At 53.8% G+C, this 23523-nt stretch overlaps 1 protein-coding gene and 1 long non-coding RNA gene across 4 annotated transcripts; one reads left to right on the top strand and one right to left on the bottom strand.

Moving 5' to 3' along the window:
• Positions 1-2109: 2109 nt before the first annotated feature.
• LOC120394719 (gastrula zinc finger protein XlCGF7.1-like) lies at positions 2110-13310 on the bottom strand. 3 transcript variants are annotated; one of them, XM_039518925.1, is made up of 4 exons: positions 13194-13310; positions 4626-4752; positions 3904-4017; positions 2110-3598 (listed from the first exon to the last, which is right to left on the bottom strand). In XM_039518925.1, exons 2-4 carry the CDS (start codon positions 4750-4752, stop codon positions 2784-2786), a joined length of 1056 nt encoding a protein of 351 aa, XP_039374859.1. In that variant the 5' UTR covers positions 13194-13310; the 3' UTR covers positions 2110-2783. The 3 variants fall into 3 exon arrangements, with proteins under 3 accessions (XP_039374859.1, XP_039374858.1, XP_039374860.1); XM_039518924.1 differs by having other exon boundaries at positions 2110-3601; XM_039518926.1 differs by lacking the exon at positions 3904-4017 and having other exon boundaries at positions 2110-3601.
• A 5526-nt stretch (positions 13311-18836) lies between these two features.
• Positions 18837-21850, top strand: LOC120394709. The gene is made up of 3 exons (XR_005592379.1): positions 18837-18886; positions 20236-20305; positions 21793-21850. It is a non-coding gene; the product is annotated as an uncharacterized LOC120394709 (long non-coding RNA).
• Positions 21851-23523: the final 1673 nt, after the last annotated feature.

Genomic DNA, 23523 nt, shown 5'->3' on the forward strand with positions numbered 1-23523 from the left:
TCCATATGAAGCTTTTTCCACAATCCAGGCACTTGTGGGGTCTCTCTCCTTTGTGGATTGTCTGATGTTTAAGAAGGGCTGACTGGTTTCGAATCTTTTCCCACAGTCCACACTCCAGTAGGGTCTCTCTCCTGTGCGAACTGCCTGATGGTTAAGATGTGACCTCCGTATGAATTTTTTTCCACAGTCTAAGCACTTATGGGGTCTCTCTCCTGTGTGGCTTAGCTGGAGGTATCTATAATGTTTTTCTTCTGTTATTAAGGTCTGCACAGTTAGAGAAGATTTTCCCAGGGGCCAAGCATTGCAGGAGTTTCTCTCAATATGGATTGTCTGATGTGTCACAAGCTGTTGACTCAGAATGAATCCTTTCCCACACCGCAGGCAGTGGCAGGGTTTCTCTTCTTGTCTCCTCCTGCACATTTAATGGATTCATCAACTTTCTTCCTTGGGTGGTTTCCCAGCAGCCTCTCTGACCTGTGCCAATTTCCCTAGGTTTCTCCTTCTTCCACACACTGGAAAAAATTCCCTGCAGCTCTTCCCACAAATATCCCCTGTGGTTCCACTTCACCAGGAGCTTCCTGATGATGATTCCCCTCCTCGTTCTCACTGTCTCTCTCAGCACCTGCTGGGAGAGAGACAATCCAGACAGGAGTCATTGTGCTGGGGGGAAAGAGGAATAGCACCGAGGGAAAACCCAACACAACATAGTTTCAAAGACTCAAACAATAGGATTCTGCCACCACATCCCACCCAAACACTCACAGGGAAGGAAAATTGGAAAGGAAACTCCTGCAGCTAACAGGATGGGTGGAAAGCTGTGAGCAATATCTGCTGACTACAGCCCTGCCCTTGGTGAGATGAGGAAGGACTGAGGGTGGTTCCTCACACCATATTTGGGGATTCTCAACTTTTTCCTTCATCAGCCAAATGGTTTCTGGGTCAGTCCTCACCTGTGTGGGTGCCTCTCGGGATCTCTCTTTCCTTGCAGGCTTGGAGATTAGGCACCCACAACTCTTCCCCTCATTCCAGCCAGGTGATCAGATCAGATTTGGGAATGGGACCTCCTGCTCATAAGATAAAACCAGACCAGATCAGGGTGCATGGATTATTGAGAGAGTGTCTGTCACAAAGGACATTATATGAATGGAACTTTTTCCTGTGCTCTTCTGGGTGATCATGGAACCCAAGAGGTCGGGAACATGATCACTGAGCCCCCTTGGGAGAACCAGACGTCTGGGGAGGTGCGGGGAATTGTTATGCCCTCACTAGGAGTTTCCAGGATCCGTGCTCTTTGGGAGCCTTGCTGACACACACGTAGCTCTGGAGTTCAACCCCTGCCTATTTCTAAACCTGCAGAGCCCAGAAGGAAGATGCACAGGGATTCTATTTACAACTGAAAAACAACACAGACAGGACAATGAATGAATTTTGTCCTCCTGAAAGCTGGAGGGATGGGGATGAACTAGTATGTCCATTAGGTTGTGACACTGCATCCCACTGAAGGGGGTACAAAGATGCAAGCCTTTCTCACACGGCAGCTGTGCATTATGGAACCCATTCGCCTCTGATCTAACTGACCAGGGAAGAACCTGACCAGATTAAGACATGCAGACCCCACGGCTTCTAATAACCAAGGGAATGGGAATCCCTTACCCAGGGAGTAAAGGACCATAGGTAGTCAATTCTTTTTTGTCAAGGTCAAAATGTCTTGGTCAACGTATAGACAAGGGCCACACGCTAGAGAAAATAATAATTAAAAAAAACTATCAGTAATGATAATAAGAGATAAAAAGATTTCAGAGGTCCAGTCAAAAGCATCTGGCTGTCTACATTTGGCTCACAGACTGGTTATTGACTACCCCGCCTGAAAACAACCCAGCCTTGGGCTTCCTCCCAGACAGCACCGTTAATGTGGATTACTGAACATCTTGTTCATCATCTAAAAGTTCTACCAATCCCAAGTCATTAATGAATGTTTCAGTTCTTACCCAAATACACGCTTACAGCCAAGTCTTATTAACTAAAGTAAAATTTATTAAAAGAAGAAAAGAGAGAGAGTATTGATCATTATACAGACAGACATGAATAGAGTCCTTAGGGCAGTTTCACTGCAGAGATGGTGCTTTAGAATTGAAGAATCCCTTTCAGAATCATTTCATCAGGTTCTAGTCTAATGTCCAAATGTTCGATGTCAGGGCAGTCCAGAGGGGACTGGAGATCTCTGTCTTATGACTCAAACTACCCCCAAATAAAGCTTAAGAATCTGAGAGAAAAGGATCAAGTCCCAAAAGTTTTTATACAGATTTCTGCAGCCTCTCAACAGCACGAAGTCCTATGGTGAGCAATAGGCTTTTGAAGTAACCTTGTATTTAGTAAACATCACCGGCAATTAACTACATGGATTAACATGAGGCAATTATCCATTAAGCAGTTCGTAGACTGTTTCCCACAAACTTTAAAGAGACATGCAGACAATAACAGTATTACACCCAAGTTTTAGCTAAATGTTAATATTTCCTTTTGATCTCCGAATTAACAGAATACACCCCTAGAGAGGAACCCGTTTGGTTACATTGTTAACCTCCAACAAGACACGGGTAAACAGTCTACTATAGTTACCAGCTTCTTCCAATTCCTTAGGAATACAAGTTTTCATTTCAAAGCTCAAGCCTGTAGAACATGGAAAGGACCTAAATACCATTTACACACTTACGAAGCATGTCTCTAAAGTTTGAAACTGGATCAATTAGCCTGCACGTTGCTTCACCCTTTCTGGCCATGGGTCACAGAATTTTAGATGCTGTGTGGATTCTCCCATGTTTAATGAGGTTTGATCTCTGTGTGAAACTTTTCCCACAGTCCAAGCACTTATGGGGTCTCTCTCCTGTGTGGATTGTCTGATGTGAAACAAGGATAGATCTCTGTGTGAAACTTTTGCCACAGTCCAAGCACTTATGAGGTCTCTCCTCTGTGTGGATTCTCCCATGTTTACCGAGGTCTGATCTCCGTGTGAAACTTTTCCCACACTCCAAGCACTTATGGGGTCTCTCTCCTGTGTGGGTTCTCAGATGTGAAAGAAGGACTGATCTGTATCTGAAACTTTTCTCACAGTCCAAGCACTTATGGGGTCTCTCTCCTGTGTGGATTCTCCCATGCTGAATGAGGTCTGATCTCCGTGTGAAACTTTTCCCACAGTCCAAGCACTTATGGGGTCTCTCTCTTGTGTGAATTCTCTGATGTGTTATTAGTGCTGACTTACAGTAGAAAGATTTCTTGCACTCGAGGCATTGAGAGGGTTTCTCTCTTGTGTGGCGTCTCCCATGGTTTTTCAGGTCTGTGCGATTATTGAGGCTTTTGCCACGGTCCAAGCATTGAAGGGGTTTCTCTCTAGTATGGATTGTCTGATGTGTCACAAGCTGTGATCTCAGAATTAATCCTTTCCCCCATTTGAGGCACTGATAGGGTTTCTCTTCATTGGGATTTGTCTGCTGGGCTGTGGAGTCATTGGGTCCTCCCCCACATATAATACATTCATCCGCTTCACCAGGAACATCCTCCTTATGATTCCCCTCCTCGTTCTCATTCCATCGCTCAGCACCTGCTGGGAGAGAGACAATCCAGACGGGAGTCATTGTGCTGGGGAGAAAGAGGAATAGCACAGAAGGAAAACCCAACACGTTAACATTGTGAAGACTGAGCAATTGGATTCTGCCGCGACTTCCCACCCAAACACTCACAGGGAAGGAAAATTGGGAAGGAAATGCCTGCAGCTAACAGGGTGGGTGGAAAACAGTGAGCGATATGGCTGAGATGAGGAAGGGCTGAGGGCATCACTCACACCATATTTTGGGGATTCTCAACTTTCTCCTCCATTAGCCAAATGGTTTCTGTGTCAGTCCTCACCTGTGTGGGCGCCTCTCGGGATCTCTCTTTCCTCGCAGACCTGGAGATCGAGCACCCACGGCTCTTCCCCTCGTTCCAGCCGGGTAATCAGCTCAGGTTTGGGAATGGGGAATCCTGCACAGGGGGTGAAATCAGACCAGATAAGGGTGCATGGAAGATTGAGAGAGCATCTGTCAGAAAGGACACTCCATGCCCCGGTGCTGTGCTGGAGGAATCAGAATCCAAGAGGACAGGAACAGGGTCACTGAGCCCCCTTGGGGGAGGCAGATGTCTGGGGAGGTGGGGGGAATTATTACACCCTCGCTAGGAGTTTGCGGGATCTGTGCACTCTGGGGGCCTTGCTGACAAACACACAGCTGTAGAATTAAACCCTGCCTCTTTCTAAACTCTGGAGCCCAGAGCCCTCCCATGGCTGGCGCTAGTCCCAGGGAGGGTGGTGAACAGTGATGCTGTGTATGAATGAGAAATAATGCAGACTGGACAATGCACAACTTTTTCCCCACTGAACGGTGGTGGTGGGTGGGAATGGTTTAGCATATTCATTAGGTTTTGACACTGTGGTCCCATTGGAGAGGGTACAGAGATGCACGTCTCCCTCATACTGCAGCTCTGGACTATGAGACAAATTCTCCTCAAACCTAACTGACCAGGGAAGAACATAACCAGCATCAGCAATACAGGCCCTACACTTTCTAATAATCGAGGGGACGGGAATCCCTTACCCAGCGAGGTCACTGTCTCGTAGTTCTCCTGCATGACGTCCCCGTAGAGGACTCTCTGAGCGGGCTCCAGCAGAGCCCCCTGCCCCTGGGTGAAATACACAGCCACCTTCTCGAAGGTCACCGGCATCTGAAACAAGAGTCCCCTACTCAGCACCTGCTGCCCCAGCCACAATCCCACTAGTCACAGGAAAGGAGGGGGAAAAGTAAAGTTCTGGGAGGGCCAGAGTTCCAGGGCAGGGGATGTGGGGCTGGCTGCGGGCAGGGCAGTTGCAGAATCCCACCCCCACCCTGCTCAGAGCAGCCAGGAGGCTTCAGGGGTGGGAGAAGGTGAGAGCTCCTTGTCCCCCCCAGCACACGGAGCAGGGCAGGGTCTTCTCATTTCCCACACGCCTGCCAGACACAGGGTGATACGGGACGCAGAGCTCTGAGCCGGGGACAGGGACAGGAATCCTGACAGCTTCCCTTCGTATTTCACAGCAGCCTCTGGCCAGTGGGGTCTCACTCCAGCACTGGGAGCCTTGAAAATGTTCCTAGCTCTGCCCAGGTGGTTGTGTCCTGTTTGACAAATATGGGAATGTCGTCTCCTTCCCTGCTGCTAATGGGCCTACTCAGAAAATCAGCAGGTTTATCAGACCCTGTCTCCTCCCTGCCTCTCCCTTCCCCACCTCCAGCCGCTCCCTGAAAATCCCCTATCTGAGCTGGCGCCATCACAGCCATTTCCCTGCCCTGTCTCCTGGAAGACGGGACGATCTGGAGCGAAATGTGGATGTGATTCCTCAGCCTGTTGGGGTGAGAGGGGCGATGGGGGAGGTTACAGAAGGGGCTTCAGTCCATGTCACACCCTGATTCCCACCAGGCTCTTCAGACCCTCCCAGTAACAGCATCTCTGAGCCAAACACTAGAAAAAGAGCAGAATCAAATGGGCCACTTGGGGGATTGCCCCCCATTGCAGTGTAAACTCCTCCCCCTTAGTAACAGCTGGAGCCCTCTGGTGGCAACACCTGAAGAATGAGCTGCCCTGGACTCCCCCCCGCCGCCGACAGACCCCAGGGACAGGCAGGCAAAGGCTGATCTGATTGGCCTATCTGCACTCACCCCCTGCCAGAGCCAGCAGTGACTCCGGTCTGATACTGGGTGCGGTTGAGATCTAAACGCTGCAAGGAAATCAGACCAGGACTTGGGGCAGCTCTGAACACTCAAGAGACAGACCCCTGAGCAGTTAGACCCCTGCTCACCCCCTGTGCTCATTTTACCACTTCCAGGAGAAAAAATTCCCACTGGTTGCTGGGAGGGGCAGCCCCTCACTCTCTCCTACCCCACAGAGTCAGAGAGCTGCTCTTGTATCTCTCCCCACCCCGCTGCCTTCTCCCTGCCTCTCTCTCCCTTCCCCATCCAGCCTCCTCTCCCCACATCCCCTCTTCCCTCACTGTGTCCTCCACTCTCCTCAGCCCCATAATTCTCCTCCTGCAGCCCGAGTCCCCTGCATCGCCCCATCCTCGCTGCCCCCTGCACCTCATCACCTGTTTCCGGCCACCTAACATATCCCTGGTTCCCCCGCCTGCCCACACATCCCCCTGCACCTCTTTAGCCATCTCCCCCTGCAGGTGTAAGCGGGAAGCATCGCTCCCGAGGAAGAATACAAACGTCTCTCTTACCTTCCCTCCAAGCGGTGCCCTCTCTATGGGCAGGGGCTGGGCGGGAGGGGGTTCCCTGGTCAGGCTGGGGGCTCTGCCCTGGGAGCGGCTCCTGAGGCACAGCAGGAATGTTACTGCCTTACACTATACACCTCTCCTGTCTACAGCCAGGGCTTTGGGATTTTGCAGGGAACCGGGATTCCACACAGAAAGGGGACACAAGGCCCTACACCCCCGGCTTCCTGCGATTCACCATGACTCTCAGCCAGCCAGTAAAACAGAAGGTTTATTTAGATGACAGGAACACAGTCCAAGACAGGTCTTTTGCGGGCACGGACAACAGGATCTTCCCTAATTAGGTCCATCTTGGGGTCCCAGGGGCACCACAGCCCCATTGGGGAATCAGAGCTCCGTCTGCGCTTCCGTCCATTCCCCAGCCACCTCCTGGAAAACTCCCTCTCTCCCCGCAGCGTCTCCTCTCCCAGCCTTTGTTCAGCTTCCTGGGCAGAGGTGTCACCTGGCCTTTAACCCCTTTCTGGGTTATCATGTTACATGCTCATGTATCTTTCCTCAAGGCCAGTCTCCCATGCCCTAATGCAGATCGTCCTCCCAGCAGGCCAACACTCCCCACTCAGCATTCAAAGACCACATTAAGAACAGTTCCAGTTCCTCACACTGCCTTACACTGTACACCTCTCCTGTCTACAGCCAGGGCTTTGGGATTTTGCAGGGAACTGGGATTCCGCACAGCAGTGACCAGTTACTGCAGTAAGTGTGATTCCCTTCCTGCTGCTGGGAATGAAGAACTCCACTGATTGCTCCCACTGGGCCCGACCAGTAAAACCCATTGCACTGAAACCTCCCTGCCCCAGACCCCGCCCCTCAGAGCCTGCACGTCCCCCAGCCATAGCACTATAGGGGCATCGTCCATAAAAGCCACGAGTCAATGGAAGGACAGAAAGGAGATATCAGGATCCTGGGGAGGAATGAAGGGGCATTTCTAAAGAGACCCACAGTTCTTCCAGAGAGTCCCCAATATCGACAGTGATGGAGTCCTGGTCCTAGAGAGAACAATAGGGGACACATTTCACAGTGACACCGACTCTAACCCTAAGCTTAATATATTTTTGTTACAGCTGCCAGATTGTGCTCTCACACCTTTGTGAGCATGGCAGTCAGACTCACTGACATGAACATCTCCGGGTATGACACGGGTAACAGATACTGCTGTCTGTCTAAGTTACCTTTTCCTGGCTGGCAGTGCCTACTTAGAAAGAGATATACACCGTGCCCTCTCTAGAACACCCGTCTATATAACGCAAATTCCAATAGAACGCAGTCGCGGATCCCAAATTTAGTAACCATCGTTAATTTTCATTGTAATGCGGTCACTGCTAGAACGCAGGACTTGGCATGGATCCCAAATCCCGCGTTCTAGTGACGGTCCAGTGTAGTTTGGCTACTGTGTGGTTAGCAAGCAAGGAGAGGCTGGTGTTCAAAGTCTTGCCCACATGCTCAGGGTTTAACTGATCGCCATATTTGGGGTCAGGAAGGAATTTTCCTCCAGGGCAGATTGGCAGAGGCCCTGGAGGTTTTTCGCCTTCCTCTGCAGCATGGGGCACGGGTCACTTGCTGGAGGATTCTCTGCAGCTTGAGGTCTTCAAACCACAATTTGTGGACTTGAGTAACTCAGACATAGGTTAGGGGTTTGTTACAGGAGTGGGTGGGTGAGATTCTGTGACCTGCATTGTGCAGGAGGTCAGACTAGATGATCATAATGGTCCCTTCTGACCTTAAAGTCTATGAGTTTCTCCAGTTTAAAGCACCAAAACTGTGGATCAATTGATTTATTCTCGTGGGACAAAAGTGCCCTCACTTGGTCTGTGTTGCTTATGAAAGGGGATCCCTGTACAGCACAGCAGGATCTGCCATGAAACGATCCGGCCTTCGCTCTCCTGCTCATGCAGGATGGTCCTGTCCTTTGTAGGAGAGAGGAGGAGCGAGATCACCTTACATTTCAACCTCAGATCCCTTTCATGAAATTGTGTCAGGCCAAAGCTGTGAAATAGCGTAATGGCATTTCTACACAAGGGGACACTCAGGGAAGATGAGATGAGCGCCTCACAGCTGTGATCCTTCTCTTTCGACCTGCAAAACTGCATGTGGGTTACACCTGGACTATAGAAAACTTTAAAAATGTTCAAGAAGTGATCAAAGACCTGATGGTTTACAGCGGTGGTCCCCTACCTTTTCCGGGTGGCGGGCGCCGGACGACGAGCCACCGAGGATCAGCGTTTTGGCGGTGACGCCACTTGATGACGCTGCTTTTCGGTGGCATTTCGGCTGATGCTTGTCCACCGGCCAGCATGCGGGCGCACATAGATGTCCCCGCAAGCACCACGTTGGGGACCATTGATTTACAGTGTTGGGGGAAGGACACCTTCAATCTTCTGTGATTGCCCTGACCACCACTGTCGAAATTAAGGCCATCTTACTTCTGAAGGAGAGCAGCCACACAAGGGTTTAAAGCCCTAGAATTCATGTGCATTAACTTCACACCTTTATTTCTTCAGGGCTCATCTGCGTGGACTGATGCTAATGGGACGGGAATATGGGAAATAGATTGGGGGGGAGGTCTCTGCTAATTCCTTTAGTTTTAAATGTTTTAATTTCTTTTCCATGACGCCCCCACAAACGGGTGCAGACATTCAAATGCAGCACCTGGCATAGGAGCAGCAGCAGTCGCCACACAATCAGTATCAGCGTTTTCAGCCCATGAAAAATAATGGGTCATTTAACATCAGACTCAGCAGCATAGTCTGTGTCTATAGAAAACATGGGTGTTTTGCCCACGGGGTAACACACCTGCATTAGCTAGTCCACTGCGAAAACATAAAGGAAAGGGTGAGGTCAGTACGGTGTCCCTGGACTGACCAATGCAAAGGAAAAACTGAACAATTCAGTTTAAAAATTATTTGACTTGGGCCCTAGAAATCAGTCCATGTGTCAGAAGGAAGAACATCCCTGAAATGGATCACAAAAGAAATGGAGCATCCATAAAAGGCTGGGAACTTCAAATAGGGAATTAAAAGTATAAACAATGCGCTAGAAAAATCTATATCTGGAGGAATGTTTATTCCCCCTGCCCCTCCCTATTCTTGCCCTGTCTGGGAGAGCCTGTGCCCCAGCTCTCCCCTCCTTTTGTCCCCCCACATGTCGCTGTCCCAGACCCCAGCCCGGGCTGGCTCCCCCTGCCCCACACCCTCCGGGGCTGGCGGCTGCTTTCCCGGGCCCTGGGCGGGAATCGCAGCCAGATCTGCTGGAGCAGCCTGGGGCCAAACCTCCCCCTGCAGCCCGGGGGTGCCGGGGCGGTCTCTCTCACCTTCCTCCGAGTGGGGCCCCGGGGGCCGGGCCGGGCTGGGGCTGGCCACTGCGGCTCTGCGGGGAGGGCATCCTCGTGGGGCGGGGGCCCCTGCAGGGCCCGGGCAAATTGCCCCACTTGCCCCCGGCCCCAGGCGACCCTGAAGCGCCCAGTCCTCTTACCTTTGGCAGCCGCTCAAATCATCAGGATGAAGCTGGAGCTCAGCGGAGCTGGCGGCGGGCTGACCACCATGCGGCTCTGCGGGGGGCAGGGAATCCTGGGAGCTGCTCAGGTGGGAGACAGGGCCGTCCTGCTGCCACATCCGGCCAGCAGACCAGAGTTGTTCTCCTACCTGCCTGGCTCTTTAACATCCGGTTCTCTGTCCGGCATCTAATTTTAGCAACCGGTTCGCCCGAACCAGTGCGAACCGTCTGCAGCTCACCCTGGGTGGAGGGGTGGGGGCAGGAGACCCAAGGTGGAAGTTTTGCCTAGGGCGCAAAATATCCTTGCACCGGCTCTGGGTGGAAGTGCTCCTGGTGAGGACGCACCCTAGCAACCCAAGCAGGGTAGTGTGCACATCGTCTACTGCAGTCATTACTGTGGTGGCTGTAGGTCAACCTAATATATGTAGACTTTGGCTTGGCGGGTGGACGTACCCTTACAAGCAAAAGGATTTCTCTCACCCAAGAGCTTTCAGCAGTCCCTGCTCACTGGAAAGCCTGCCAGCTAGGACCACTCCCCCCAGCTCAATGATGCTCCTATTGTCTTTCAAGCGATCTTGCTGCCCTCAGTAGAGATGGGGGAGGGGAGATATCCAGAGGCCTCCCCCACTATACTCTGTCCCTTTATACTGGAAAGATCTTTGCTGGAACATTGAGACAGGCAACTCCATGGTGTAGGTGAGCTCCAAAGCGTCCTACAGATGAACTGTAAATGTCTTTGTTTACCCCTTTCTTCCTGTTGGTGGACGGCCAGATAAGAGTTTTCTAACACCCACGGCCAGGCCACTCTTTTTGTCGTCTCTGAGGAGCTAGTCTGTGGGTGTTCCATATTTCAGTAAGAAATAGGGTTACCATATGTCTGGAATTTACCAGACAACAGGTCCGGTGTAAGGATATTTTGCGCCCTAGGTGAAACTTCCACCTTGTGCCCCCCATCCCCCCAGCATCGCTTATTATAAACTTTCAAAAATGAATACTGCATAACGTGGCATTGTTCATTAGAACGGATACACATTCGGCTACATATTTAATGAAAATAAATGAATAACCTGAGAGGGTGTGGGGCTGGCTGGCTTTGGGCAGGGGTGTGCAGCAGGGGCTGGTTGGAGACAGGTGAGTGCGGGGCTGGCTGGCTTCGGGCAGGGGGGTGCAGCAGGAGTTGGATGGAGATGGGGTATGGGGCTAGCTGGCTTCAGGCGAGGGGGTGCGGTAGGGGTTAGCTGGAGACAGGGGGTGTGGGGCTGGCTGGCTTCAGGCAGGGCAGGAGATGCAGACAGGGCCGCCCAGAGGATTCCGGGGGCCCGGGGTCTTCGGCGGCGGGGGGGCCCTTCCGTTCCGGGACCCGCCGCCAAAGTGCCCCGAAGACCCGCGGCGGGAGCCCCCCGCCGCCGAATTACCGCCGAAGTGGGACCCGCTGCCAAAGCACAGCCCGGTCTTCGGCGGTAATTCGTGGGGTCCCGCCCCGCCCCAGCCTCTTACCGAGCGCCTCGGCGAGGCCTGAGCTCCGTCCGCTCAGAGCCGCAGGTGAGGGGCGGGCTGTGAGCTCCACGCTGAGCGCAGTGCTCAGCCCAGAGCTCCCAGCCCGCCCCTCACCACGCGCTCGGCTCGGGCGGCTCAGGGGCTCGGCCGAGACTCGGCGCTGATGCGCCGAGGCTCCAGGAGAGCGGAGGCGGGAGCCTCCGCTCTTCTCTTGGGGGCCCCGGCGGAGCCCGGGGCCCGGGGCAAATTGCCCCCTTTGCCCCCACCTCTGGGCGGCCCTGGATGCAGAGCTGGTTGGAGATGGGGTGTTGGGTTGCCTGGAGACAGGGGGTGTGGGTCTGGCTTCAGGCGGGGGGGTGCGGCAGGGGCTGGCTGGAGACGGGTGGTGTGGGGCTTGCTGCGGGCAGGGCAGGGGGTATGAGGCTGGCTGCAGGCAGGGCGTGTGGGGCTGGCTGCGGGCAGGGCAGGGGGTATGGGGCTGGCTGGAGGCAGGGCAGGGGGCTGGAGGCAGGGCAGGGGGTGCAGCAGGGGCTGGCTGCAGGCAAGGTGGCAGGCAGGACCGTCCCTAGATATTCTGGGGCCCTACGCAGCCCCCCCACAGAGGGAGGGGTTGTGGTGCCCCAGGCCTCGAGGAGAGCAGGGGGGGCCCAGGATTCCATAGGGGTGGGTGGGAGCAGGGGTGCCCCAGGCCTCTGGGGGGGGCTGGCTGGAGGGATGGGGGGAACCACTCCCCAGCGGCATGGCTGGGCCAGGTCTCTGCACCCCTCCCCCCAAGCCTGGCCCTGCTGCAGAGCTCAGGGGAGTGGGGGCGGGGCAGGGCAGGGGCGGGGCCTGGGGCAGAGCCAGAGCAGCAGGGAGCAGCTCAGCGCCCCCGGTGGCTGAATGAGGAATGACATTACTTCCCGGCCAGCCGGAGCTGATCAAAGCCACAGCACCGGGTGAGCGTCCCAGACATTTTGGGCACCGCTTTTTGGCACCCTCAAATCTTGGGGCCCTGGGCAGCCGCCTGGTTTGCCTAATGGTTGCACCAGCCCGGGGTCTATGCGGTGAGGGGGAGGCGGAGACCGGCTGGGCTGTCAGGTTCCTTATCTCCCTCCTGCCTCAGTGATGGGGATCGGCCTGGCTTCAAGGCTGCCCAGGTGTGTTGACATCCCCGGCTCCCTTCTTGCCTGCACCCAACCTTGGCATCTCAGCAATATGGAAACGCTACCTGTTACCCAAAATTGGGCCAGCTAGTAAGCTTAGGGAGGATTAATGACCCCCCAGAGCCAGGCCTTCCTTACCCACAAGCAAAGGAGACAGCTGCGTAGGGCACCAGGAAATGTGGGGCACTGGTGCCCTGTGCAGCTGTGTGCTGCTCCAGCCTTTGCTCCAGCTCTTCCCCAGGGCCCCCGCCCCTGCTCCGCCCTAGCCCCACCCCCACTCCCCTGAAGATTGCAGCCAGCTCCGAACCCTGCACTTACCACATGTTCCTCTCCCCAGCCTGCTCCGCCTCCCTGGCTCCCGGCTTGGGGGAGAGGGGAACTCCCCAGCACTCACCAGCGGCGCGGCTGGGAGCCAGTGGAGCACGCTGGGGCTGGGTCACTCCACTTCCCGCAGGAAGTAGCCAGCCCCTCTCCCCTCTGTCCCCCGTGGAGGCCTGGGGTTGGGCCCCACACAGCCCCCCCACAGAGACCTGGAGCCAGCCCCCCCCCCCTCTTGCCCACAGCCAGCCCTCTCCCATGGGGGGCTGCATAGGGCACCAAAATAGCTAGGGACGGCCCTGGCCAGAGTTTGGCAGAAAGCAGCACGTTTATTACACTGATATCTCAGTTCCAAAGAAGAGAAGGGAAAGTGGGGGGCGGTCGGGTCACACTCACATCCGCATACTCACGCTTCCAGGACAGGCACAGCACTGGAGACGTCAGGATCCTTCAGGGTAACTGTACCACAGCTCAGTGATGGATGGTGTGATGAAGGTAAATCTTCCCGAGGCATGATGGAAAACAATGTGGTGAACCACTGGCCAGGAGGTCCAGGTGAAGGGCCTTTATGGGAGATACAAGCTTGTCAGAGAGCCTGAGCCCTTTTAAAGACCTGCTCCTCATGGCCTGCAACTAGAGATGCATCTGGTTGGTTGTACTCCACCTCAGGCAGTGTCCATGCATTGGGTGTGTGATCGCTGCCTAATTAGAGTCCCAGACACCTTGTCTACCTGGGAGCTGTTCTGATCTTCCAGCTGTTTAAACAGCCCATTCATCCCACAAGCATTCCAGGAGGGAGGGGTGGGGCGAAAGCCACTTCACAGGTATTCAAAGAGGGAGAGGAGACACAGCAGGGGGGATGTCATGTAACAGACTTTTTGAGCATACAGGTGTACATAACGCACAGATCACTGCTGCTCCTACAACTCTCTGCCCCTTGATCTATGATCATTACAGTAGTTGTCCTTGTAGGGCACAGGTGATTTGTTGCAAACAAACCAAACAATCATAACCAGGTGAATATAACTAAAACCATTACAATTGACTAAACATCAGATATAAGATAAACATAAATGCAAACAATCATAATCAAGAGTAGAAAAACAATATAACCATCACCATTACAGTAACTGGGTACACTGAGAAATAAAACGAGGCCCAAGTTTGATGCTGCAATAATCATCAAACAATAAAAGTCAACCCTAGCCCTTAAGTCCACACAACAAATAGGATCTGTAGGAGCACCACAGTTGTCAAGCAAGGTTAAACTGATTTGGACGATACATAGGAACAGAGAACTGGGTGAAATCACTGATACTTAAACTGACATTTAGTTGTACAGGTTATGGGGGCCCAGGAGCTACCCTTCAGGGCTTGGGGAAGTAGAACCAGGGTGCATAGAGGAAAGTGTGGAATTAACAATACAAGAAAATCTAATACAAATGTATCAATAACAAAAATCAACAATAAAAAGAATCTAAGAAAAAATTAAACTTGGGGATCAAAGTCTTTTGGATAGAGGTGGAAGCGATTGATAATTTGGTTGGCAATGGGGGAAGTAGAGAGAGGGGAAAAGGCATTTACCTTGTCTAGTGTAGCATCTCCTCTCTCTGCATCCAGTGCTAGCACAGGACACCCACCAGAGACAGGCACAGAACACAGACTTTGTCGTGACACTATAACCATGGTGTATTATAACTCTTCAGCTGATACCAGCTCTCCTGATGTTCTGGTTCAGAGGCTGGAAGATAGAAGCTTAGAAACAAATTAGCATAGTGCTCCCACCGTGGCGGACCCTGCTCGTTTGAGTTGTCCGCGGTGTACCCATTTTCCCTCCGGGGTTTTATCTATCAGATACACTGTTGCTCCTGCCCTGTTCACCACAGTATAGGGTCCCTCCTACTTCACCTGCAGAGGACGAGCGGTGAATTTACAATACATTACCTGAGTCCCGATGTTCCATGGTTCCACTGCTGACCGCCCCTGGTCCATGTTGACTCTGGCCTTACTCATGGCTTCCTGCAATTGCCGTGCCAGAGCTGGCATTTCTTCAGTGAGAGTTTTATGCCAGAGAATCCAGTCTTCTGGCCGATCTTGTGTGTGTGTGGGGCGGGGGGTTGTCCCCTGGGGCTGATCGAAGGAGTACCATGGGGGTTCCGAATAACAGCTGATCCGGGGTAAGGTGGGAATTGAGGCATTCTCAGCTGTGGACAGTGGCCAATACAAGAGTTAATTTCTCCACCCATGACCCGCCTTGATGTTCCAGAACCTTACCTAGTGACTCCTTCATGGTCCTGTTCATACCCCCTACATGTGTTAAATACAATTGCCCCAGATGGGCAGTCACCCACTGGTGCCCAGTCTGCCAATCTTCCGCGTGAGCTAATGCCTTCCCATCTGCACTTTTCCATTGATCTCGAGCCCATTGCCATATCCAGTTCCTGGTACCCTCCACTTCATATTTTGAGTTACTAAACACCACTCTGGGTCCCAGGTTTTCAGTCCACAGGCTCAGGCACTCAATTATAGCTTTTAACTCTGCTAGCTGAGCTGAACCCGCGGAACAGCTGCAAACCACACTGCGATCCAGCAGTTTCAGACATACTCTGAATACTCAGCTGTCCTTCTACTCATGACACAGAGCCATCCGTAAACCAGATGTTCCCGGGATGGGTGATCCCCTGTGCCTCGGCCACTGAGGCCACCTGTTTGATTAATTGCTCTGGGGATTGTATCGGGCATTCATGGCTGGCTCCGGTGCATGATAGCAAAGCGGCTGCCCCTTCGGATGCCCCTGGAATGGATTCGTATTGGACCCTGTGGTTCACCCTAATCCGAACTCTATTGCTTGTGCGGGCGTCAACTCGGTCTCTCCCACAGCGTGACCAGTACTTGGGTCTGCTCTGCCCCCTGCAGGCGCAGGCCCATAGTTTCAGACCACCCTCCGGACCACCACAACACGGTGTCTGGGGTCCGGCCATCTGGGGTCCAGATCCGGGGGATCCAGTTCACACCAGATATTCCTGTTCCAATCATCATATGGTCCTGCACCCCCCTGGGCTTTCACCCCAACGGCAGCGACCTGGGCTGAATAAGCCCCCCGGGCCCTGTTCTCCTGGGCGGACCCCTCCCTGACCAGATCCTTCAGGCAGGTAACTGCCTGGCTCAGAGCAGTTTTCTCTACTTCCACCCGCTCCCGCTTCTCCTCTGCTGCCGCCACCTGTACTGTGGCTACAGAGAGGGAAGATGCCTGGGCACTAGCAATCAGAGCCTGCACCTTCCACATATCCCGTTCCTCCTCCAACTCATTACATAGGCCCTTGAGTGAGTCTATTTCAGTGGGGAGCTGACTCTGATGCCTGCCATTCCCAGCCTGCTTGCCACAGCAGCCAGGAGGCTGCAAGATCCAGTCCCGCCTTGTTGGGGGCATATATAAGTACATATTTATCCAACATGAGCTTTAGTTCAGGAATTTTACTCCCAGGTGGAACAGGGGTCTGCATCCAGGGGTCTGCCCCTTTCTTTTGGAGCCATTCTAACAACACCCGCAGGGGGGGGGGTAATCTCACTCGGCTGCTTCACCTTTTTCTTCCCCTTGCTCCATGGTGGCATACTTAGCAGCGGCGTCCTTTTCTCCCTGCAATGGGTCACTAGCCTACCACTTTTTCATGCAGGCTCGAGCCAGACCTGCTTAAGAGAGCACCGGGGGGTGGGCACCAGGGGATCCCTACTCTTGGTCAAATCCTGCACGCTCCACCATTAATGTTACCCGAAATTGGGCCTGCTAGTAAGCTTAGGGAGGACTAATGACCCACCAGAGTTTGGCAGAAAGCAGCACGTTTATTATACTGACAGCTAAGCTCAAAAGAAGGGTGGGGTCACACTCACACTCACATACTCACACTCCCAGGACAGGCACGGTGCTGGAGATGTCAGGATCCTTTAAGGTAAGTGTCCCACAGCGCAGCGATGGATGGTGTGATGAAGGTAAGTCTTCCCGAGGCACGATGGAATGTAACGCGGCGAAACACTGGCCAGGCGGTCCGGGCGAAAAGCTTTTACGGGAGGTACAAGCTTGTGAGTGCACTGCTGACCATGTGGTCCCTTCCCCTTTTAAGGACCTGCTCCTCATGGCCTGTGACTAGAAATGACTTGGCCGTGTCTGGTTGGTCACACTCCACCTCAGGCAGTGTCCATGCATTGGGTGTATGAGCGCTGCCTAATTAGAGTCCCAGACACCTTGTCTACCTGGGAGCTCTCCTGATCTTCCAGCTACTCAACCAGCCAATTTATCCCATAAGCATTCCAGGAGGGAGGGACAGGGGAAAGTGTAACAGACCTTTGGAGCATACAGGTTATGCATAGCATAGTCATACAGAGCATACAGATCACTGCTGCTTCTATAACACTCACTCCCCATCACACTCCTTGAGACTGGGCAGGGGTTGGACACCAGGTGAAAGCCACGTCTCCCCTCAGCACAGTGTGGACAGGACCCACATTTCTGCTACTTTCATTTTGTTCAAGTTAACCCTGAGGTTCTCGCCCTGTGAACAAAATGGTGGATTTACCCCTCCTGTGGGAAAGATTATGAACTTGTTACATCCCTCGGGGACTGGCTGCCTGTAGACACTGGGGATGTAATATGGGCCTTTCGCTGCTCGGTCTCTGCTTACCATAAGCACTGGCTTTTATTTTTCCCCAGAGGGCTCCACCCCAGCTCTGCCCCAGAGGCCCCGCCCCACTATGCCCTCCCTGAGGCCTTGCCCTCGCTCCACCTTTTTCCAACCACACTCTGCCTCCTCCCCCAAGGCCGTGCCCTCTGTCTACCTCTTCCCGCCCCTGCGCCAACCCCTCCCTGAAGCCACAGCCAATCTGCAGCTCGCTGCTCTCTGCCCTCGCCCAGGCACCTCCCCTAGCCACCAAACAGCTGATTGGCAGCCCTGCAGAACAGCTGTGGCTGGTGGGTGCTGAGCTCCAGAGCACCCATGGGGTCAGCACCTCTGCTGCTTACAATCATGAGCAATGACCAAGTATAAACAGTGACTTACAATGAGACTTAGCCACATCCTGCTGTTAATGGGCAGGTCGGTAAGGCCTAAATTTACAGCAGTGGCCTAGTTGTGGGTGTCTTGGTTTATCTCCTCGACATACAGGAGTTCAGGGCACGTGTTCCACCTGCATTCGCAGCTGCAGCCGGAGTCAGTGGGCGCTGCGGGTGCCCAGCCCCTTGGAGAACCAGCCCCTCAGCACTTAGGCCAGTACCCAAATTTGGACCCTAAATCAAAAGAGATTCTTGACCTTTGGACCCAGCCCATGATTGTGCTCTGGCTCCTGTGCCGGCCAGCACGGCTGTTTGTGCCTCCTCCCCAGCAGCTGCAGGCACAGGGAGTGCTCCTGGGAGGGGCGGGAGGCAGTGGGGTTGAGGCATGGACAGACTGGAGGAGGAGGGGTGGAAAGGGATAGAGGGGTGTGGCCAGGTGAAGCTGCATCTCTTGTACTCTGCACCTGGCAAAGCCCCTTAGGACCATTAAACCAGGGACGCGGCTCTGGCTGGAGCTCAGCATTTGCCTGGCTGCTGCTAAGGTCTGCACTGGCCCTTGCAGCCACTGAATAGGAGGCCTATTGAACCAGCCTGCTCCCTGCCTCAGTTTCCACATCTATACAATGCCTGTGTGTCTCTTCGCATTACAGTCTATGGAGGACGAGGGCCTCATGGTGCTGAGCTCTGAGCAGCCGCAAAAATTTGTTTGTGAAAACCCCTGATGGGATGGGAGCCTGGGAGTGGAACAGGAGCCGGACTCAGAGATGCTGCAGCGCGATCCCTTCAGCGCTAGGACCCAGGAGCAGCGAGCGCTGGGCTCCGGCCCGGCCGCAGGAAGTGACTCGCAGCAGCTGCGGTGACTCTGGCTCCCAGGCTCCTGGCGAGATCCCCGAGCCCCGGGGGGCGGCTGGTGCTGGGAGCCCGGAGCCCTGGCTGCAGCCGGGAGAGGGGAATCTCCAGCAGGGCCCTTCCCGCTGCTCCCCCCCCAGGAGCCTCTCCCAGGGCAGAGCCCCCAGCCCGGCCCGGCCCCTGCCCCGGGGGTCCCCGCTCGGAGGGAAGGTGAGAGAGACCCGCTCCCCCCCCCCCCGGGCTTGGTTTGGCCCCAGGCTGCTCCCAGCGGAGCTGGCTGCGATTCCCGCCAGGGAAAGCTGCCGCCAGCCCCGGTGTGTGCAGAGCGGGGGGAACTCGGGACAGAGACACGTGGGGAGCAGAGAGGGGGGAGAACCGGGGTACAGGTCCCGCCAGGCAGAGCGGAGGGGGAAACCCAGGAATAGGGAGGGGCAGAGGGTATAAAAGTTCCTCCAGATGGGCTGAGCCAGCTGCAGTGGTTGCCAAAAAAAAAAAAAAAAGGCGGAGGGGAGGGAGCGGGGCTTTTATTCCCCCGTTCACCAGGATCTAACTCCTATTTCCCAGGGCCGTGTCCTTGAACGTCCAGTGCATGGCAGTGCCCCACAGGGCCGCCTCCGCCCCACCCCATAAGATGTTACTGAGCTGCTAGAGAGGACTTGATCCAGTGAACTATTTTTTACACACACACACACCCACCCACCCACCCACCCCCGCTTTAAGTGTTTAGAACAGGGGTAGGCAACCTATGGCGCGGGTGCCGAAGGCGGCATGTGAGCTGATTTTCAGTGACACTCACAGTGCCCGGGTCCTGGCCACCAATACGGGGGGCTCTGCATTTTAATTTAATTTTAAATGAAGCTTCTTAAACATTTTAAAAACCTTATTTACTTTACATGCAACAATAGTTTAGTTATATATTATAGACTTATAGAAAGACCTTCTAAAAACATTAACATGTATTGCTGGCATGCGAATACTTAAATCAGAGTGAATAAATGAAGACTCGGCACAGCACTTCTGAAAGGTACCTTAGAGACTAACACATTTATTTGGGGATAAGCTTTCGTGGTCCTAACCCATGAAATAAGTTTGTTAGTCTCTAAAGTGCCGCAAGGACTCCTGGTTGTTTTTGCTGATACAGACTAACATGGCTTATAAAAGCGAAGTCAAGTGGGCCTAAACTCTTGTCAAGATAACTGTGTATGTGATAAAAGGACGGGAGGGGTGATGAGGAAGCTCTGAGAAATACAATTGCAACAGTTAATCGGAAGGAAGCTGCTAACCGGGGGGGGATAAAAACACACCTCTTTAGGCTAGAAAAACTTATTTTTGCTGTGTTACTGACAAGGAAGCATTAATGAGCAAGTGTGCTCATCTGGATGTTGCTATAGATCTATATAAGCTTCTGTGTTCTTTTTTTCTTTGTGGAACAGCTCGGAATGTTGCGTCTCCGCTGTCTCTCCTTTCATTCTTGTATTATAATAAAGGAGCTTCAGGCTGTTCTGGTCTAAACACAACGCGTGGTTAATTTCCATGAAAATTTCTTGTGCCATGACTAGGATCCACGGTATACCGCCGAACCGGAGGACCGCAGACCGTTCCCCACCAGACCCGGGCAGCATCTGAAAGGTGAGAGACCTTTTAAATCTCTATTTTGGGTTTGCGGTGGAGGACTGGCCACAGGCTCTGGGTTTGGGTGAGCTGCGCGCTGGATCTTGACTCTTTTGCTGCCAGACACGCCTGACACCTCCTGTATTGCCCCAGGAAGAACCATGGGTGTGGCTAGGTAGGACTTGGTTTCTTCGTATGTGCCAGTTTGAGTGAGGTTCACAGGAGCTCTTTGCGAAGCCTATAAGCTCGTGGCCGGAGATGTCGCTAAAGCAAATCCTGTGACTGCAACTGGTAGGGCTGAAAAAAGGGCCCTGCCCGAGGCAGGCTGGCTCTGCATGGCCTGACCGGCGAGGGGCCTGCCTGGCTCTAGGATTGTGGGACCTTATCCTTTTCCCCGTCCTCGGACCGTCCGTGAACTCTGTTTGATCCTCTGGACAGGAATAAGGCGCATTATCCACTCCAGAACCAAGATCGGGGGAGACCTCCTTTTCCGTAACTTCTTTCCTCCCTTTCCCCTCCCAACCTGAAGGTGGTCTATGAGCCACTGACTAGTCTGACCATCTCACCTGAAGCAGCAGAGTAAGCAGTGCCATTCTCTCTGAGACTAGCCGATGCTCTTTGCTGAAGGGGGTGTAGGAGGGTCGTGGACGTCCTCAACAAGCCTTTCTGTGTGAGTGAAAATTGGAGGCGGTGGGTCCAAAATGATCCCCCTCCCGCCAAAAGGCACACCCGTGTACTACATGCACACAAATTACAGTCCTTTCACTTGCAAGTTTCTGGAGAAATGGAATTGATATACCAGAGATGACCCAAAATTACAGTTTCCCTCAGGGGGAAGTTTTGGCCTTGACAAGATTGTGCACCTCAGAGGCGCACTTCTGGCCAATAAGGTTGGGCAAGGCCAGTTTAAGGCATATTTTGATTGGTATGGAAAAACAGCGCCGTGAATCTCAAATGAGGAGTCTTAAGGACTCTCAAGAGAAACTTAAAATACACTTAAGAGAGGCAAAGAGAAATTGCCTATTCCCAAACCTCTGCCGCCAGCAGCCATCTCTCTACCCTTCGAGACTTCTTCAGAGTACCCCATTGGCTCCATCCGAAGATCTTATTGACTTTTATTTGGGTTGCAGACTTCTGGCTGCTTCTGCATCACCTCCACAGCCACACCAGAGTCAGACCAGAGTCACTGCTGGTTTTGGCTGGGGGGGGAGTATGGATGGACCAGTGGGATCAGCCTCTGCCTGCCTGGCCCTGGAGGTTGCCAGGAGAGTCCAGGGCAGTTCATTCTTCAGGTGTTGCCACCAGAGGCTCCGACTGTTGCTAAGGGACAGGAGTTTACACTGCAATGGGGGGCAATCCCCCGAAGTGACCCCTTTGATTCTGCTCTTTTCTAGCATTTGGCCCAGAGATGCTGTTATTGGGAGGGTCTGAAGAGCCTGGGGAATCGGGTGTGACATGGACTGAAGTCCTTCTGTAACCTCCCCATCACCCTCTTGCCCCAACAGGCTGAGGAATCACGTCCACATTTCACTCCAGATCGTCCCGTCTGCCAGGAGAAAGGGACGGGACATGACTATGATGGATCCAGCTCAGGTTAGGGATTTTCAGCGAGCTGCTGGGAAGGGGGGGAGAGAAGCAGGGAGGAGACAGGGTGTGATAAACCTGCTGATTTTCTGAGTAGGACCATTGGCAGTGGGGGAGAGGGACATTCACCCATGTGGCAGGGCAGGGGTAAACCCCTTTTGAACTCTGCCAAAATGCTGGCTGGGGCCTGCTTTCTGGCCAGGAGACCAGGGGCCGAGTCGCAGGTATTCAGCAGGAGCCCAGCTTCAAGCCCCAACGAGGGCTGACTCAGAGGAACATGTTGAGCTGAGTGCTGACAGCTGGGCGGAGGCACCAGGAGGGCTATTAATGCCCTGGGCAAACCTCAATCAGGAGGTTAGCCTGAGAGGCAACAGGAGGGCAGTTTCGCTGTCTCCTTACCAAGTAAGGACGCCTCAAAGGCCAGGAGGATCTGGGGGTCATTATCTGTCGGGGGATCTGGGAACTGCCCGAGCACTGTAAATAAAGATACTTGGGTGAACCAGCAAAAGAAGGCGTGGAGAACTCTTCATTACACCAGGCCAAACACAGGGTGCAGGCACCAGAGGGTGGAAACCTGCGTGGACCCTGTGACACTGGGGGCATGTCTGGGATCTTCCTAGTCACGGCTATTTGTGGCTGCCATGGAGAGACCTTGAAGTGGTTGGTGCACACCGCGGGAGATGCAGCAGGCCCAGCAGGCGGACAGACAGGCGCTGATGACGTGGCAGGCAGACCAACAACGGGCCCTTCAGGAGTTCATCAGGGAGCAGTCGGCAGCCCAGCAGCAGATGCTACAGAGGGTGGTGAGTCCAGCACCCGGGGATGGATCCAGGCTGCCAGGGTAGAGGCTTTGCAAGATGGGCCCCATGGATGACCCCGATGCCTTCCTGGGGACATTCAAATGGGTGGCTACGGCAGCCGGTTGGGAATGGGAAACCTGGTCCCTGTGGCTAGCGCCATACCTGCGGGGAGAGGCCCACACTGCATTCATGGCCTTGGGCGAAACCCAGGCTAGCGACTATGATGCGGTAAAGGCCACAATGCTGGATCGGGTAGGACTCTCAACTGAGACATATCGCCAGTGGTTCCGGGAGCCCCGCTGGACGGAGGGCCTGCGACCCAGGGCATTTGCCCAGAGATTGACCGATTGGGCCACCCGCTCGCTGAGGCCCACAGCCCAAACCAGGGAGGAGGTAATGGATAAAATAATCTTGGAACAATTCCTCCTGGGGGTCCCAGACCTGGTGCGGTTGTCGATTGGAAGACATCAGCCGGCCCAGGTGGCGGATGCTGTCCAGTAACAGAAGAATATTTAGAAGCAGAGGGGTCCAGGCGGGTGGTGAAGCCCAGTAAGGGGGCAGGACCAGGAAGAAGCCTGCCGGACACTGCTCCCAAGAAGGGTCAGACCCAGGGCCCACCCGCAGTCGAGAACTGACTTGTTGGCAGTGCGGACGCCTGGGCCATAAGAAACAGGAATGTCCCCAAATGGAGTGTGGGCTGGCGGACTTTTGTGGGTGGACTGGGGGAGGGAGGCAGGGGGCACCCAATAGAGGCAGCAGAGGGGAGGTGAAGAGAGGGTTGAACCCCAACAAGTGCAAGGACCCCCCCCCTCATGTGGTGCTTGGGGAAGGGGGGGGGGAGAAGGGAAAGAA

Source organism: Mauremys reevesii, unplaced genomic scaffold (assembly GCF_016161935.1).
Source record: "Mauremys reevesii isolate NIE-2019 unplaced genomic scaffold, ASM1616193v1 Contig75, whole genome shotgun sequence".
NCBI lineage: Eukaryota > Metazoa > Chordata > Testudines > Geoemydidae > Mauremys > Mauremys reevesii.